Below are 17,434 nucleotides of genomic sequence, written 5' to 3'. Positions count from 1 at the left end.
ATGCTTTTTTATTCAAAATCCAATTCATATAGAGAAACCTACTAAAATAATACCAATATGGAATAAGGGGTTTTATTGACTTTTGAAAAAACTGATATTAACTTCGGCCGTCGGCCTCATTGAATATCATTTTTCAAAAGTCAATAAAACCGCATATTTACCTCATCAAAAGACAGTAATTGTATAATATTCCAAAGCGAATACAAGTGTCTAAAATTTTGAAATTTTGAAAATGTTGTAAAACTGTCTTTCTAATGTGAAATCCCACATTTGAGGATTGTCTTTTTAGGATGTTAGGATTACGATCAATGAAGACTGATATATAAAGGTATATTTGGCATTGTACAAGACCATAATTTTATTCTGACTGTTAATGAAGACTTTACACGGAATCCGGCGTTATCGACCAACTTTTTCTGTCACGGTCCAGTAGCATCGTTTCTTCTTAAATATTTTCTCGCACAATGTCTGGACATCGGTGGAAATGCAACCTTGCCAACTAAAATCGCACCAGAACAAAACAGCGCTTATTTCAAATATTCTCAAAATTAAATGCAGTTTTTTTTTTAATTAGACAAAAGGTCCTTCAGTATAAGCAAATTCAAGTTTAAAACAAAATTACTAGATTTACAAATGAAAATCAACACTTAGACTATATAGTCATAAAGTAGGACAATAAATGAACAAAAGACAAACCCGGGTACATATATAATAAGTAAGTAAGTAAGTAAGTAAGTACTTTTTATTGGTTTAAAATCCAAAATTACAGGATTGGTACCAAGACAATACAAATAAAATACAAGTATAATAACACATAACTGTACTAACAATAGACCATCAACACTGAAAACAAAAAGTAAATTAAAAACATGGGTCACGGAAAACATGCTCGGCCGACACCGGAGAGTGAAGAGTATTGCTTCTTGCATATGACACTCGCCGTGAAAAAAATTGATATGAAGACTAGCTTTTGTTTCAACTTTTAAATTTCCGACATGAGGCATTTGTCTCCATGTAGTTACGGCCATGCATGCGCTTTAAAATCTGTGTTTCCCCCATTTCACCTCTGACCACACAGAAGGGACTGATTTGAATTTAACAAGTCATTTTTTAAGTCGAACCATTTGATTAGGTTGCTCTCTACTCCTCATTCCACAGTGAGCTTCTGTTTTGTTTGCTGTTTGCTGTTTGTGAATGTGTATTGTATGCGCGTCATCATCAATGTCCTACATTTCCATTCTTTTAAACATAATAACATTAACGCCTTTTAACGGTACCAATTTTCCTGCACCAGATGCGCATTTCGACAATACATGTCTCTTCAGTGATACTCGTGGCCAAAATATTTGAAATCCAAAGCTTATATAAAAGATAAAGAGCTATAATCCAAAAGGTCCAAAATGTATAGCCAAATCCGTGAAAGGAATCAGAGCTTTGCATGAGGGAGATACATTCCTTAATTTATAATAATTTCTAACATTTTGTAACAGCAAATTTTAATAACACAAACAATCCGTATTTCCATGCCAGTAACGAAGAACTGGCTACTGTGCTGGTGATACCCTCGGGGACTAACAGTCCACCAGCAGAGGCATCGACCCAGTGGTAGTAATAACATTAACGGTACCAATTTTCCTGCACCAGAAATGATGTTATGGCGTGAGGATTTTATGACAAAAAATTATGTAATGTGATTTAATTTCTAACCACAAAATATGCATTGCATTAACGCACATGTAATGCAATTAAACAGTATAGATGATCTGCTTTAAAATGGTGAACAGGAATAGAATCTTAGATGGATTGTTCAAACAGAATTTGCCCATGCCATATCCCATGCCAACAAATTCCACTTATTGAAAATTTAAATACTACCCGCGTTTCGCCACTATACAAGTGTAAGCTTTCATAAGGACGATATCTATCATCTGCCACAGCACATCCTCACGAAGAGCGACTTCAATTCATATGTCGGATTAACAGTCTGTAGGACCGTCGGACTAATACACTGTCAGATTATCGCATCTTTGGGCAACTGGGCTGTAGAAATTCTGGGGTATGCAGGGGCGGATCCAGCCATTTAAAAAAAGGGGGGGGTTCCTAACCCAGGACAAAAAAGGGGGGGGGGGGTTCCAATTACATGTCCCCATTCAAATGCATTGATCGTCCAAAAAAAAGGGGGGTTCCAACCCCCGGAACCCCCCCCCCCCCCCCCTCTGGATCCGCGCCTGGTATGGATTATAGCTATATATACGCTCCCACTAAATCCATAATGGTTGATATGTTAGTCTTGGATACACATGATTTTTATTTACTTGTTATTGGCTTTGACTGACTAGATAAAATTGAGAATGGAATAGATGCACTCTTCAGTGGCGGAGCTGTTTTCGATCTGGCGAGTTCATTAAGCTCTCTTCAAATATTGTTTTGTTCAGTGCAAACATATGTTATTAATCAAATTGAATAACAAGTTAGCATTAACAGATTAATACAAATGAATAATAAATTGGATCCGGAAACAAACCCACGGTGACCTATAGTTGTTAATGTCTGTGTTATTTTGGTCTTTTGTGGATAGTTGTCTCATTGGCAATCATACCACATCTTCTTTTTTTATATGTTAACATGTTCGACCCCTCACATTCTGTATGTGCCTGTCCCAAGTCCGGAACATGTAATTCAGTGGTTTTTTGTTGTTGCTATTATACATCATTTGTTTTTCGTTATTGGTTTAATCTATTTTATTGTTATGTATAAACAGAAAAAAAGTTAGGACGTTATACGCACGATGTTCGTACATGTAAGCGTAACACAACGTCGCGAATATTTCGTAACGTTCAAACCAAAACCTCGACTAAAACGTTGTTTTTAAGCAAGTGCGACATTCTTGTAAGACTCCGCAAAATCGACGATGCTTTTTAACTACTTATTGAAAATTGATGTATTTTAGATTTTTGAAAAATTAAGAAAAATAACATTTTAAAAAATCATAAAATTCTATCATTATAAGAGCACTGATAAGCAAACAATTGACGTAAATTTGAGTTGAGTTCGTTTTTACGTCAAAAAATGGCGGTGCGACAACCTTGTAAGCCTTTGAAAAATCGTCCATAAATTACCATATATCATTTTCCAGGATATTTGTCTTTAGATTATAAGACAAAAGTTTTTTGATTCTCAAATTTGTAATCCCAATTTTTTTCCCGTGTGACAGATTTGCTCTTGTAGTATGGAACGTTTTTTTTTCTATGATGTCATTATAACGTCATAAAAAATGCATAAAAGACTGAATGAACCTTTCTGTTAAATAATGGAAAAAAACGTTTTTTCAAAATGTTAGATAGTTGTACCCCTATTTTTGACATTTTTACTCTTTGAGTATGTTTGTTTTGTTCATGCATCGTTGACAATGTAATGGAATTTGATGCGACTGTCATACAAGTGAGAGGTTTAGCTAGCTATAAAACCAGGTTCAATCCACCATTTTCTACATTAGAAAATGCCTGTACCAAGTCAGGAATATGACAGTTGTTATCCATTCGTTTGATGTGTTTGGACTTTTGATTTTGCCTTTTGATTTTTGATTTTCCTTTTTGAATTTTCCTCGGAGTTCAGTATTTTTGTGTTTTTACTTTTTTTTTTTAGACGAAAATCATAGTTTAGTGGTTACAATAAATGGAATATGTTACGCGGGACAGCCTAAAAATACCCGTTTTTTTTAAAATGAAGCTTGTCGCATGCAGCATAAAAAATAGTTTCAACAATTATTTTTTTTCATTTTTATTTTAAAAAACATTTTTTTAGATACGTACAATAGCAATGAATATGATATCACAAAATTATATATTTTAGACTTGCATCTTGCCAACTACGCCGATTTTCCAATGAGGTATGAACATCGCGCGTTACGTCTAGGCAGTTAGTTTCATCGTTTGTATTGTTTTACATTTGTCATTTCAAGGCCTATTATGATTAGCTATGCGGTATTAATGTTACTCATTGTTGAAGGTCACACATTGGCATATAGTTGCTATTTTTTTTTTGCGTCATTTGGTTTAATATAAAACAATTACAAAGTGAATGGAGGTGTATGCTAGTGTCTTTTGTCGCGCGTTTTGTTGCAAGTACATCGATTCTTTTCTCGCCCAAACAGGGAACAAATTCTCGGAAATGTAACGCATCGGATTAATGCTTTGAGTACGATTCATAAATGTCGTTCCACTTTGCTGGTAAAATGTGCTGCTTAATACCAATTACCTGCCTTTCAAGACACACAAAGCGCCTCTGCCCTAAACTGATCATGATACATAAACTCAGCATCTTGTAAGAGAAATGGAAAGGTTTGTTTATTCCACATGCATTGGCTAGATGTATAGGGGGAGGTTTGGAATAGCACAAAACATTTTCCATCGAATTATTTGCGCCTGACCAAAGTTAGAAACCTCTACGGCTCTAGCCTTTTTTCTCCTTGTGCTGTTTTTTTTTAAAATTTGGATCATTTATATGCTTTGGAGTTGAGGGAGGCTTCCATTTCGTTGAATGATTATACATTATTTCCCATGGAGCAGTTGAGGCCTTCCTCCGATTGCTGGATTTTTCTCTGCGTTGAAGACACAATGATGGCCTTGGGGTGTTTTCTGCCCTTTGGTCTGTCTGTAAATTGTCTCTTTGACTCAATCCCCGTTTATATTATAAATTCTATCCTGATGATTTATTCTATTTATATATATTTTGAAAAGGTTTCAAAATAACAAACATATGTAGTTATCACATAGGCAAAATAACTAACATAGGCAGTTACCACACTGTCAACAAGCACTTAATAAAGCTTTTATTAAGCTAAAACCAAAAACATATTTTCATGGAGTGTTTAATAAAGAAAACAAACGCTTGCAATTGTATATAAAATCAGCTCGCTAAGAGACGCAGCAAATTTTATTTTAATAAACTAATCTTTATGTCAATATTTTGCTCATAAGCCGTGTCGTCAATTCTACAGTCTACCACGATCTACAAAGATCAAATTTACATATTTACTTATAGTCTATATATTTGACAACAGTTTTACTTAAGAATTGAATGCTCTTTTTTGTAAATTTATTGGGGTGTAAAAGCGTTGACCGAAGTACATTTTGTATGAAGCGCGGAAGCGCTTCATACTTAAAATGTGCGCACGGTCAACGCTTTTACAACCCTATAAAGTTACAAAAAAAAGCATTCAATACTTATAATTACATTTTTAACTATATGATCATGAAAACACGCCTTTTATCAAGTTTTTATTTTATTTACCTGTGCACTTTATTGTGGGACCTCGTGTCATCATGAATGAGAAGTTTTATTGAGTGATACAACTGCTTAAGGAATAACAAAAGATGTGCAGTTAGCCAATCAGAATAACGTATTGTAATGAAACATACATCTAATGTAATTATATTCATTTAAAGATGAGTGGGACTTCATAACGAACTTTCCTGCACGAGCGTAGAGCTTAGAATAACCAACATAATAATAGCAGGCTTGTTTTTGTACTGTTACGAATCACAGTTTATGACTAAACTCAGTAAAGACCCGTCGAAATTGCATTAAATTGATAAATTCAACAATATTTACCGTTATCTTGATGATATTTTTTCGTTAAATAATCAAGAATTTTCTCGATTTCGCCTTTTCGCGATTTTGTGTTTTCGTCTTTTCACGATTTCGCGTTTTTGAGTTTTCGCGTTTTCGCGATTTCCCTTATTCGCTTTTTTGCGTTTTCACGATTTCGCCTCTTTGCGATATACATGTTATTATAGATCTACAAAATATTTCAACGAGACTGATTTTATTCACCATTTATCTCAGTGTCCCTTTGATAATATCAGTGCAAAGTTTTTAAAAATGTCATCACACCTCATTTCAGTTTCATTATGCCACATTTTTAATTTAAGCATCATTAAATCAGTATACCCATCGTTATTCAAACTGGCTAAAGTTCTACCAGTTTAAAAATAAAGGTTAAAAAAATGATGTTTTAACTACAGATCTATTGCAATTTTACCATTACTATCTAAAATCCTTGAGCGACACGTAAAAACTCATTAGATGAATTTTCTGAACAAATATAATCTATTGTATGTCATGCAATCAGGCTTTCGTGCAAACTATTCCTGTCAAACTGCTATGATGTCTTTGTTAGATAAATGGTTAAAAGCCGTTGATGAAGGAAATTAGTAGGGGCAGTATTTCTAGATCTGTGTAAAGCTTTTGATCTTCTAAATCATAAACTGCTCCTTCAAAAATTACAAAAATATAAATGTTCTTATAATTCAATTCGTTGGTTTACTTCGTATTTAGCTGATAGACATCAAGTCATACCAATTTCAAATTCTTTTTCAGATGTATCTACATTAAAAGCAGGTGTATCTCAAGGGTCCGTTTTAGGTCATATATTATTCTTAATATTCATTAATGATTTGCCTTTGTGTAATCCTAATTATAATCTTGATCTTTTTGCTGATGATAGCACTATTTCTGTAATTGGAAAAAGACAAAAGGTATATAAGTCAAGCACTCAATGTTGTATTAGAAAATATTTGTCATTGGGTTGATGAAAACAAAATGTTAGTTAATGTGTCAAAAACTAAGACAATGTGTATAGGTTCAAAACAAAAACTGTCTGTGATGTGTAATGACACATTAAATGTATCCATAAATGACCAAAAGATTAATGAAAGTCACTGTGAAAAAGTCCTGGGTATTTTTGTTGACAACACTCGTTCTTGGTATGATCAAATTAATCATATAATCAAAAAAGTCAATTCTTCATTAGCTTTATTAAAAAGAATCAAGAAATACTTGAATTACAATGCACGAATTCTATTTTACAATGCGTATATTCTTCCCCATTTGGATTACTGTTGTTCAGTATGGGGAAACTGTAACAAGTTTTTAGTTTACTAAAATTGCAAAAAAGGGCAGCTAGGATTATTTTAAACGAACATGATATTCGTAAACCATCTATTGGACTGTTTAAGGAATCTGGAATTATTCCTGTTACTAAGAGAAGACTTTACCACAAATCATTATTAATGTATAAATTAAAACGCCAACTGGCACCAACATATTTATCCAATCTTATTGTGCCTACAAGTAGTAAATAGTTATCAAAGGTACCAGGATTATAATTTAATACGCCAGACGCACGTTTCATCTACATAAAACTCATCAGTGACGCTCAGATCAAAATAGGTGTAAAGACAAACAATCGTACAATACTCGACTTTCATCATCAGATAATTTTATTGTTCCTAAATCAAATACAGAATTATAAAAATCAAGTTTTTTTTAGTGGTCCAAAAGTGTGGAATTCACTGTCCAGTGGACTTTAAAAAATCAAAAGGTATATCTGCATTCAAAAACTCTTACAAGTCATTTTATTTTTAAAAGTATTAAATTTATAAGTTGAGCCACAATGTTTACTATAGGTGTTTTTGTTGTTGTTGTTATATTACTTTGTATACGTCTATTGTTTACATGTCTGTAATATTAGATTAATTATGTTTTATTCATATTGTTAACATTGTATGTAGAGAGCCTTATTGAAAATTGGTTTAATCCAAATAAGTTACTCTCTGATTATACACATTGATTTTGACCCTAGTAAAAGTATCATTAATTGTTCTGTATAAGATGAAGAACTTATTCCATTGAAGCCATTCTGTTTTTTAATCATAAAAATACACCAGGTCGTCAGAATACCGTATAGCGTATATACTCAAGTTTGTACAAATAACAATAAAGTAAATATAAAAATGTAATGATATGGTATAATTGACAATGTTCTCGAGACATCTATCAACCATTGAATCACCGCATGACCTTCACCAAGTTAATCAAGAATAATGTTAGGTTTTACATTTTTCTGTTCGTTTTGTTTTAGGTATACAATAAAATCAACGCCCATGTAATACTTTCTATTGAAAGAGTAACAATATATGATCCCATGCCAAAGAAATCACGAAGCGGATCACAAACGGATGACTCAAAATCAGATTATCCATTCGTTTGATGTGTTTAAGAATTTTGATTTTGCTATTTGCTTAGGGACTTTTCGTTAAAAATTTCGTCGGAGTTCGGTAATTTGACATTTCATTTTTTTGGACCAGTTTGTATGATAGAAATTAGAATAGACTCAATAAAGATAACAATCTCTTGTAGTACATTGCATACATGTGTACGGCAGCCGCACATTTCGTCTACAGAAAACTCCTCAATGACGCTCGCATAAAAAGTTCATAGGCAAAATCAAGTACAAAGAGCATTGAGGATCCGAACATTCCGAAAGGTTTAGCCAAATACAGCTAATGTAATATATTCCTTGGGTAGAAAAATTTTGTTTTTCGAACAATTCAAAATTTTGTCAACAGCAAAATATATAAATATGACCATATCTATGATATGCCATGTCACCACAGTAGTGCGGAATCCATTGCTCACCAAATACCATAACACATTTTTTTTTATCATCAAGGAACATATTTAAGTAGTTGAACGGTATGTACAATATCCGAATCGCGTGACATTTGACATATCTCTAAATACGAGTAAAAAAAACTAAAATAAAAAAACAAAACAAAAATGTAGAAATACACAATATTCCATTTAAGTTATCATAAAATTTTATAAATGTTAAGCATGTGAAGCTAAAAACGTCTGCATTGAATGTATGTATGCAATGCTATGAATCTAGAATGATGTCTGAAGCCACAAAATTAATAGCCTTGATATATCAAACAAAGCTAATACAAATTCAAGGTTCTATTAGGTTCTACATGTTCTATAAGAAAAAAAGTCCCCTTCCCCGTATTTAAACTACAGAATTAACCGTAGCAACTTGATTGGTACCACATGTAGAGCAGAATCGATTTGACCTTCTGGATCATCTGTTGGTAGGTTAGATAAGAGTCGAACACCCAACCAGTATATTGCGTGATGACCTACTCATTTGATAAAGCTTATCAATCAAATATAAATATCTAGACGGGTGTCATATGTGGATCAGGATTTTCTTACCATTCAGGAGCATCAGAAATCACCCTTTTTTAATGAGATTCGAGTTGAGCAGTGTGTTATATGTTTTATATACAGTTGTTTGTCTTTTGTTGCTTAATAAAGACAACAGTAGTATACTGCTGTTCAAAAGTCGATTGGGAGAAAACAAAACTGAAACCGTGGGAAACACATCATTATGAAACAACAGAACACTGAAGTGCAAAAAAAATAAATGACAATGCAACATACATATATCCGAACTATTAGATAACAACTGCCATATTCCTGACTATGTAAAGGATATTTAAAAGAAATGGTGGGTTGAACATGGTTTTGGGGTTTGCCAAACTTCGCGCTTTATAGAAATGTTAAATATACCGCTAACATGAGAACATTACATGACGGGAATACAGTACAAATAAATACAAGAACACTGATGACAGAGCAATACATAAAAAAAAAATCAATATAACATTACAAATGTTAACCACAGAATAACAACTGAGAACTAAAATTAATTTAGGACAGTACACAAAAACAGCTTAATAGAATTTCCCCATGTCTTATATGGTCTATTAACTGGTGTTTGTCTTTTTCTGTTTTTTGTCAAGACACTGTCAGGATTTTTCCTAGTAGTTAGTTGGGACATCCCTTGGTATCGTTGGACTCTCTTCCAATTAAAGTAAGAAACTAACAAAGAACGGATGACTGAAGCTCAAAAGCACTAAAACAAAAAGACACACACACAAATAAAGTTTTATAATTTACTTCTTTCAAAATACAAATCATTTAATACATTTGAACACAATAAAAAATTATACATTAAATAAAATGACTAAATTGTATGCAAAAGTATCAAAATTACAGACATTAACAGAACTATTCTCTCTAGATTATAAACTTTACAATATTTTTCTCGGGATCAGTCAAATTATTAAAATTTGAACAAAAATTAGATCGCGAACATTGGTATATAACTTTGACATCATTTGAAAAAATGATTTTAACATGTTTAATGTTTATATTTTTCGAAGCATACTGTATACATATATACTTTCATTGTCATTCACGTCTTCACATCTTCCTGTTACAAGTTCGCTCCACACCTCTAAATTTACTCAATGCGCATCTAAACTACTTTGTCATATTCATCTGAGTATATGTTTTATTACCAAACTGATACCTGAACAGATAACAAGTACGCAGTTTGAATTGAATACATCTGTTTACTTAAATAGCTTGAAATAATACCATTCTTAGTGTTTAATATCTTGTTTACTGAAGCTATTGTTCAATCGCGAGACACAACCAAAAGAAATCATCTGTTCCACGATTTTACATTCATTCATAAATAAGAAACAATAAATACAAGGACAAAAATACTTTTCTGTTGATAACACTCTCACACACACACACACACCTGATAAATGAAGAGCAGTCTCTGTATGATTTTCAATGCGGCTGTGTGGGAAAAGAAAAAATAATTCGTTTTATTTTAACTTTATCTTTCATACAATAAAATGAAAACGTGTGAAATTGTAAAAATGGACGATAAATGAAATTATCCTGATTTAGAGAAATTTCTTGCAATTTGATTGGCTGATATTGTTCTAACTAATTTCAGTTAAATTTTTTATTACGTGAATTTGAATTATCTCCCTTATACCATTGACCTTATATTTTTTTAGATGCTTAATAGTCCTAATATTTTTCATTTTTCAGTGTTAGATTAAATTTCTAAATATATTTGGTTGCTTTTGACCCAATAATTTAATTTGAATTTTGAATATAATAATATGTCATATAAAAAAATCAGGATAAATTCGTTACACAGTTTGCAATTGTCCTAATACTGAATCTATCGGGTCAATAAATTACACTTTGGGTTTGGCTTTTATTTTTTATTTTATTGACTAGATGATTTCTCGTATTAAGACAATTGCACACTGTGTTACTAATAATATTTAGTAAAATACATAAACAAAAACTACTGAACTCCAGGGTAAATTAGAAAAATAAAGTGGGAAAGTCAATAAAACTGACAACATTAAATATTCAGATTTTATCGACCAAAACAACTATCATTTACAGATTATCTGTATCTGGTAGTTTATTGTACAAACAAAAATACATTCAACCGGTGTAATATTTCCTTGTTACAATAACGAAATCATTCAATTTTTAAATTGTTATTTAGATGGGGGGTGTCTCATTGGCACTCACACCACATCTTCCTATACCAATTAAAATATTTTGCCTTAAAAAGGAAAATAAAACAGAAAGCAGTACCAACAAAGGTTAACTTTGTTGATTTGCATGTTTTAATACTTTCTGCAGAAAATATTTTCTACTTAAAATTGATTGTCATAATGCCCACTGAAAATATTTTTCGAAACAATGTTTTTTACAGTCTAGTAAATTTCTTTTAACAAAGCGGATGTACCGGTGAGTATCAGAGAGTGACACTCATACCTACAGTTTAAATATATTGCTTATATGACTTTTATTTTCTCTTTCAGTATTGTCGTAACTTTTAAGTACCTAATTAATAAACAATAATGCACATGTTCCGTATATAGCTGCACAATAATGTCACGAGGCGTCGAACCACACACTAAATGATCACATCTTTGTCACACCAGGTCCAGACCAAGATTTACTATGTGTCAAATGATGTTCGGATGAATTTGAGACTGGTTCGTTAGTAGCATCATCCTGGAAGAAAGGGAACTGTTTAATTAAATATAAAATAAATGAAAATAAACTCATCATAGATATCAGGATTGCGGTAAAATGAGACATATTTGCATACTAGTGCACACAAAATGATTTTTTATACGCCCGTCAAAATTTTGACGGGATGTATTATGGTATACAAATGTCCGGTGTCCGTCCGTCCGTCTGTCCGTCTGTCCGGCGTAAACATGTCGCACCGTAACTTGAGAACGACTTATCCAAATTTCATGAAACTTACTATAGTTGTTTCTTATGATGGTCAAATGATCTGTATACTTTTTGGTGAAAATTAGATTTAAACTTTTTGAGTTACGGCACTTTGTAACTAAAACAGGGGTGTGTTTTTTTTCACATGTCGCACCGTATCTCAAAAACGTTTCTTGATTATTGCTTAAAACTTAACACACTTCTTAGTTATATTAATCTTAATATCTGTATACTTTTTGGTGATGATTCAAAATTTCATTTTTGAGTTTTTGAGTATTTTGTAAAAAAGGGGGAGGTTTTTTTTACATGTCGCGCCGTATCTCAAAAACGATTTATGATTATTGCTTAAAACTTTACACACTTCTTTGTTATATTAATCTAAAGATCTGTATACTTTTTGGTGATGATTCAAAATTTCATTTTTGAGTTATTGAGTATTTTGTAAAAAAGGGGGAGGTTTTTTTTACATGTCGCGCCGTATCTCAAAAACGATTTATGATTATTGCTTAAAACTTTACACACTTCTTTGTTATATTAATCTTAAGATCTGTATACTTTTTGGTGATGACTCAAAATTTTATTTTTGAGTTATTGAGTATTTTGTAAAAAAGGGGAGGGTTTTTTTTACATGTCGCGCCGTATCTCAAAAACAATTTATGATTATTGCTTGAAACTGTACACACTTATTTGTTATACTAATTTAAAGATCTGTATACTTTTTGGTTTGATTCAAAATTTTATTTTGGTGATATTTGTAAAAAAAAAAACAGTTTGGGGGGGGGGGGGAGGGTTCACATGTCCCGCCATGTCTCAAAAACAATAAATGGTTATTGCTTAAAACTTCCTCAGAAACTATTTATGATTATTGCATAAAACTTCCACACAAGACGTCGGGCGTATCATGCGCTCATGGCGCAGCTGTTTATTTTCTTATACAAAATTAAGGGAATTGCACATAATATTTCACTCAATTGGAGAAGAAAGCAAACATAATTTGACAACGCCATTTCTAAAAAAAAAAAAGAAAGATCAAACAGACTGACAATTAATAGTACACAAAACACAACATTAGAAAATAAAGACTGAGCAACACGAACCCCTTCAAAACAATTGGGATGATGTCAGGTGCCCAGGAAGGGCAACCAGACCCTGCTCTATATGTGACACCCGTCGTATTGCGCGTATTACTACAAACTCGGTAAAAATTGTGATAATAGCGATATCAAGGAAAAAGAGGGACGAAAGACACATAAGGGACAGTCAAACTCATAAATCGAAAATAAACTGACAACGCCATGGCTAAAAATGAAAAAGCACAAACAGACAAACAAATGTCACACACAAGTGCTGACGTCTAAACTGGAGCTACACTTGGATACGGAACGTCCACCATCAGTTTTATTTTAAGAATTACAAGAAAAAGCAGACAAAGTGACTGACCGAACAAACAGTTTACTTCGTTTTTATATCTCCTTTTTGTAGTTATTTTCTGACCCCTCGATACCACCGAAATAAATTTTTAAATTAATATTTCCTAATCTTTATATACATACCTTATCCTCTTAGTATTGACTTTTTTATTGGGTAATTCGTGGTGCATAACTGAACTTTTATTGTGTATACATATAATATTATCCACTATATTTTTAAACTGGATTTAAGATTGACATATTGTGTAAACATCCGCCTTTTGTTTATCTGTTTTTGTTTCGTTGTCCCTTTGATGTATACAAGTACTAAGTATCTGTAAATGATCAGTTCTTTTTCATAACTGGTCCAGACCAATATTTACTGTGCATCAAGTGATGTTCTGAAGAATCCGATTATAACTTATTAAAACAATACACGAGGACTAAGGCGGGCAAACTCGGTGTTTATCTCTCTAAAAATATATGATGCCTTATCCCCAAATATTTTTTTTAACGTTTTGGTAATAGGAGAAACAAGTCGGGTGTCACTCAGGAGCAAGCACTGTTTACCCTTTAAGAACACCGGAGCTCACCCAATGGTTATGGTAAAGTAAATGTTGATTAATCTTTATTTTTCTGAGTGCTGCTTAGTAGATGATCTTTTTGTAGTTGTTCGCTTGACCATGTTCTTGTCGACTTACGGGTTTTGACAATCTCCGTACAGCACTAGTTTTCTTTCCGTATACTTAGTACACTACAATACATATTTAGTGTAGTGATACGAAGTAATACGCAACGGATGTGAGCTCTACGCCGGAGATTGGGGTTTTGATTGTCCCATTGGTATATTTGTACTTTTTGAAATGCATAAAGATAGGAAATTAAGTACATCTTCCTAAAAGTAATGCTAGACAGTTCATTTTGATATTAAATTTAAGAACATTTTGTTTTCTCGTAGTGCCATAATTGTATGCAAACTTGCCTCAATTTTACAACTTTCATCATTATTTCCCTCATTTGGATTGGTTGTATTGCATTGCATATGCAAGTCTTGTGTCGAGCAGGTACTATGCATTCTACCATCAGATTTTGGAGGCTTTTTCTTCGTTTTCATAATTGTCGGTATTTTTAATCTTGACCAAAGTCTAGGTTTTTCTCCAGAGGAAGTTTTCTACAGAAATCGGAATAATATAAGGATACATAAATAAATAAAATGATAAAAAATAAATGATAAAACTGTTTGATTTTTAAATGTACTAGTATATTATCGCACAATTTCGACAAATCAATACAAAGAGAGTAACATAAATGGAAGGCGGGCATGCTGATATGAATATGTTCAAAACAGCTATTAGTCTTATCAGATTGAGAATATTTTGGTGTGATATGAATATAACCCCTTCTTTGTACTATACCGATAACTGTTATATTCCTGACTTGGTACAGACTTTTCCGTAACTATAAAATGGAAGATTAAACCCGGTTTTATAGCTATCTGAAACTCTCTCTACATATAATAATTATTCTGATGACCAGTCTTTAACTTAACTCCTTTATTTCATGTTTGTAGCAGATATGAGCAAATATACCTACTCTCAAGTCTTTGGTTTGACCAACTCAGGTATCGAATCCACGACCAATAAATCACCAAGAAGATTAATGAAAGAACACTTATGTGAATGAAGAAAACTTATTCTATAAAGCAATTACCTTTCCTTTTCCGTAGCTCTCAATTTCTTCTTGGAATTCTGAAAGATTACAGAACATACTTTTCTTAAAGGAGGGTCTTGAAGTTGTTCAAAGAATTAGGGGTAAAAAGTGAAAAATGAAAAATCCCAAAATTGAAGAACAGAGAAAGATAAGAAAACGTGAAAAATAAAATGCCCAAATATTGAAATATATGTAGTAAAATACGGAAAATAAAAAAAGAGGCGAAAAATACCAAAGGGTCATTCAACCTCATAAGTCGAAAATAAACTGACAATTCCATGGCTATAAAGAATGATCAAAGAATATAGAATAAGGGGGACTAAAATATAAAGAACATAGAAAAGTTAGCAAAATGAATAAAGAATATAGAAAAAAAGGTATAAAAATGGAAAAACAAAGAATCCATTAGGAACTCTATGCTGACCCTTATAAACGATAGAAGGACTTTACTATTAGAATGATAGATATTTTGCAATTAAATTAACTATATAGAAGACAATACACTTGTTGAAAGTGACAAATGACGCTGTAATAGTCTATATTTCGGTAATACAATATATCATCCTTTACTGCGTACAAACAACAGTGTTGCACTTTTTTTTCCAATGTCATAATCACATGTTTGTGTAAAACATGCATGAACGTAAGAAAAACAGCACCCAATCTATCAGAATCACATCTAAATAAAATGAACACTGTTTAAATTGCTGCTTTGGTATTGACACAATAAACGGGAAACATGCACTTAGATACGTTATTTAATATTCATACCGTTACGATTTTCGTATTCTATGAATTAAAATAATTGTCAAAGTTGTGTATTCCATAATGAAAAGAAAGGAGAAGGTCCGGTAAGGACTCATTTTGGCCTCAAATTTCAGTTTCATCTGAAGAAAGATTTTGACCATTTTTTAAACACCTAAGTGTCTATTTCACTTGATTCAATTAGTTTATGTGAAATATTTTAACTGATTAAGTCATTAAAAACGATCCGATTGAAGCTCAAATATGAAAAATCTCTCAAATATGCCAAAAAACGTCACTTTTCAGATTGTTCTTGTCAAAAATGAAAGTGGCCGCATCCGTGTTCATCCACAACCTTTATATATGTTATGCATTATCATAAAATTCAACTTACATTGCAATATTAAGGATGAACACGAATGCGGCCACTTTCGTTTTACACGGAAACCGTCTAAAATTTAACTAAAATGATAGAATTTTGAAGATTTCAGTAATTTAGCGTGACTTAATGGTGCTACAACCCGATATATGTGCATTGTATTGTCAAAACAGCCCATATTTATGTAGCAGAAGCATTCAACTGTCCAATAAATAACTAAAAGTTTACATTTTAACAATTTTGTAAAACTGTTATATTTTTGGGCCAAAAAGGGGCCTTACCGGACCTACTCCTTTGAATTTAACATTTAGCTTAAGAACACCCAAAGCACAACCGACTACAACAATATGGGATGATTTCCTCTTATAGTCGATGTGTATTGGAAATACCCTCTGTTTTAGTTTGTATTCTGGATTTGTTTTTTCTCAATAAATTTATGAACCTTTGAACGGCGGTATACTACTGTTGTCGTTATATGCTTAAAATAATTCAATATCATATTCTACTCACCTGGTATTTTTGGAAGTTTCTTATCTATTCTACTCACCTGGTATTGTTGGAAGTTTCTTATCATCGACAATACCGCTATCTTTATTCCTCTGTATATTTCCTAAAATATAATATCAATATTAAAATTGCTTATTGGTAGATTAATTGGCAAACACATGGTAACACGACTTATCAGAAATTAAGAGTACTAATATAGCACAAATTGATAATACTGTTGCATAACTTACTTGCCACTCGAAACAAATTGAAACAAAACTAACTGCAGGTTTAATAAACCATATGCTTCATCAGGAAATGTTTTTACCAATTTTGGAATATGACCGTTGTTTTCCATTCGTTTGAGGGGTTTGAGTTTTTGTTTTGCCATTTCATAAAGGACTTTTCGTTTAGCATTTTCCTTAGAGTTCCGTTTTTGCTATTTTACTTTTTGTATACTGATGTATGAATGTCTGTTTGTATTTGTCTTTTTGACAAGACGATTGTCAGGGTATTTTTTCGACTAATGAGTTTGAACTACCTTTTGGTATCTTTCGACTTTCATATGCATAGGTAATTATTGTAGTCATTTTGGAATTAAGCGTACATTCCCATTAATGCTTAACCCGCGTCGCATCAATTACTGCTGCTGGTGGTCAGTTTTTTAACATTGACATAATTTATATAATACGTCATAAACATTTTCGGGTAATAATTTTTTTCAGAA

General features: G+C 32.3%; 1 protein-coding gene across 3 annotated transcripts in view; it reads right to left on the bottom strand.

Annotated features, from left to right (window-relative positions):
* Window positions 1-9,786: 9,786 nt before the first annotated feature.
* LOC139489260 (uncharacterized) overlaps window positions 9,787-17,434 on the bottom strand; it is a 29,641-nt gene continuing 21,993 nt past the window's right edge. For all 3 annotated transcript variants that reach the window (XM_071275515.1, XM_071275516.1, XM_071275514.1), the window contains 4 exons: window positions 16,769-16,831; window positions 15,099-15,136; window positions 14,371-14,559; window positions 9,787-11,751 (listed from right to left, as the gene is read on the bottom strand). In XM_071275515.1, coding sequence (XP_071131616.1) covers window positions 11,659-11,751; window positions 14,371-14,559; window positions 15,099-15,136; window positions 16,769-16,831 — 383 coding nt within the window. In that variant the 3' untranslated portion in view covers window positions 9,787-11,658. The remainder of the gene's footprint in view (window positions 11,752-14,370; window positions 14,560-15,098; window positions 15,137-16,768; window positions 16,832-17,434) is intronic.

This window comes from Mytilus edulis, chromosome 9 (assembly GCF_963676685.1).
Source record: "Mytilus edulis chromosome 9, xbMytEdul2.2, whole genome shotgun sequence".
In the NCBI taxonomy this organism is placed as follows: domain Eukaryota; kingdom Metazoa; phylum Mollusca; class Bivalvia; order Mytilida; family Mytilidae; genus Mytilus; species Mytilus edulis.
This window is presented reverse-complemented; position numbering and strand designations above follow the sequence as displayed.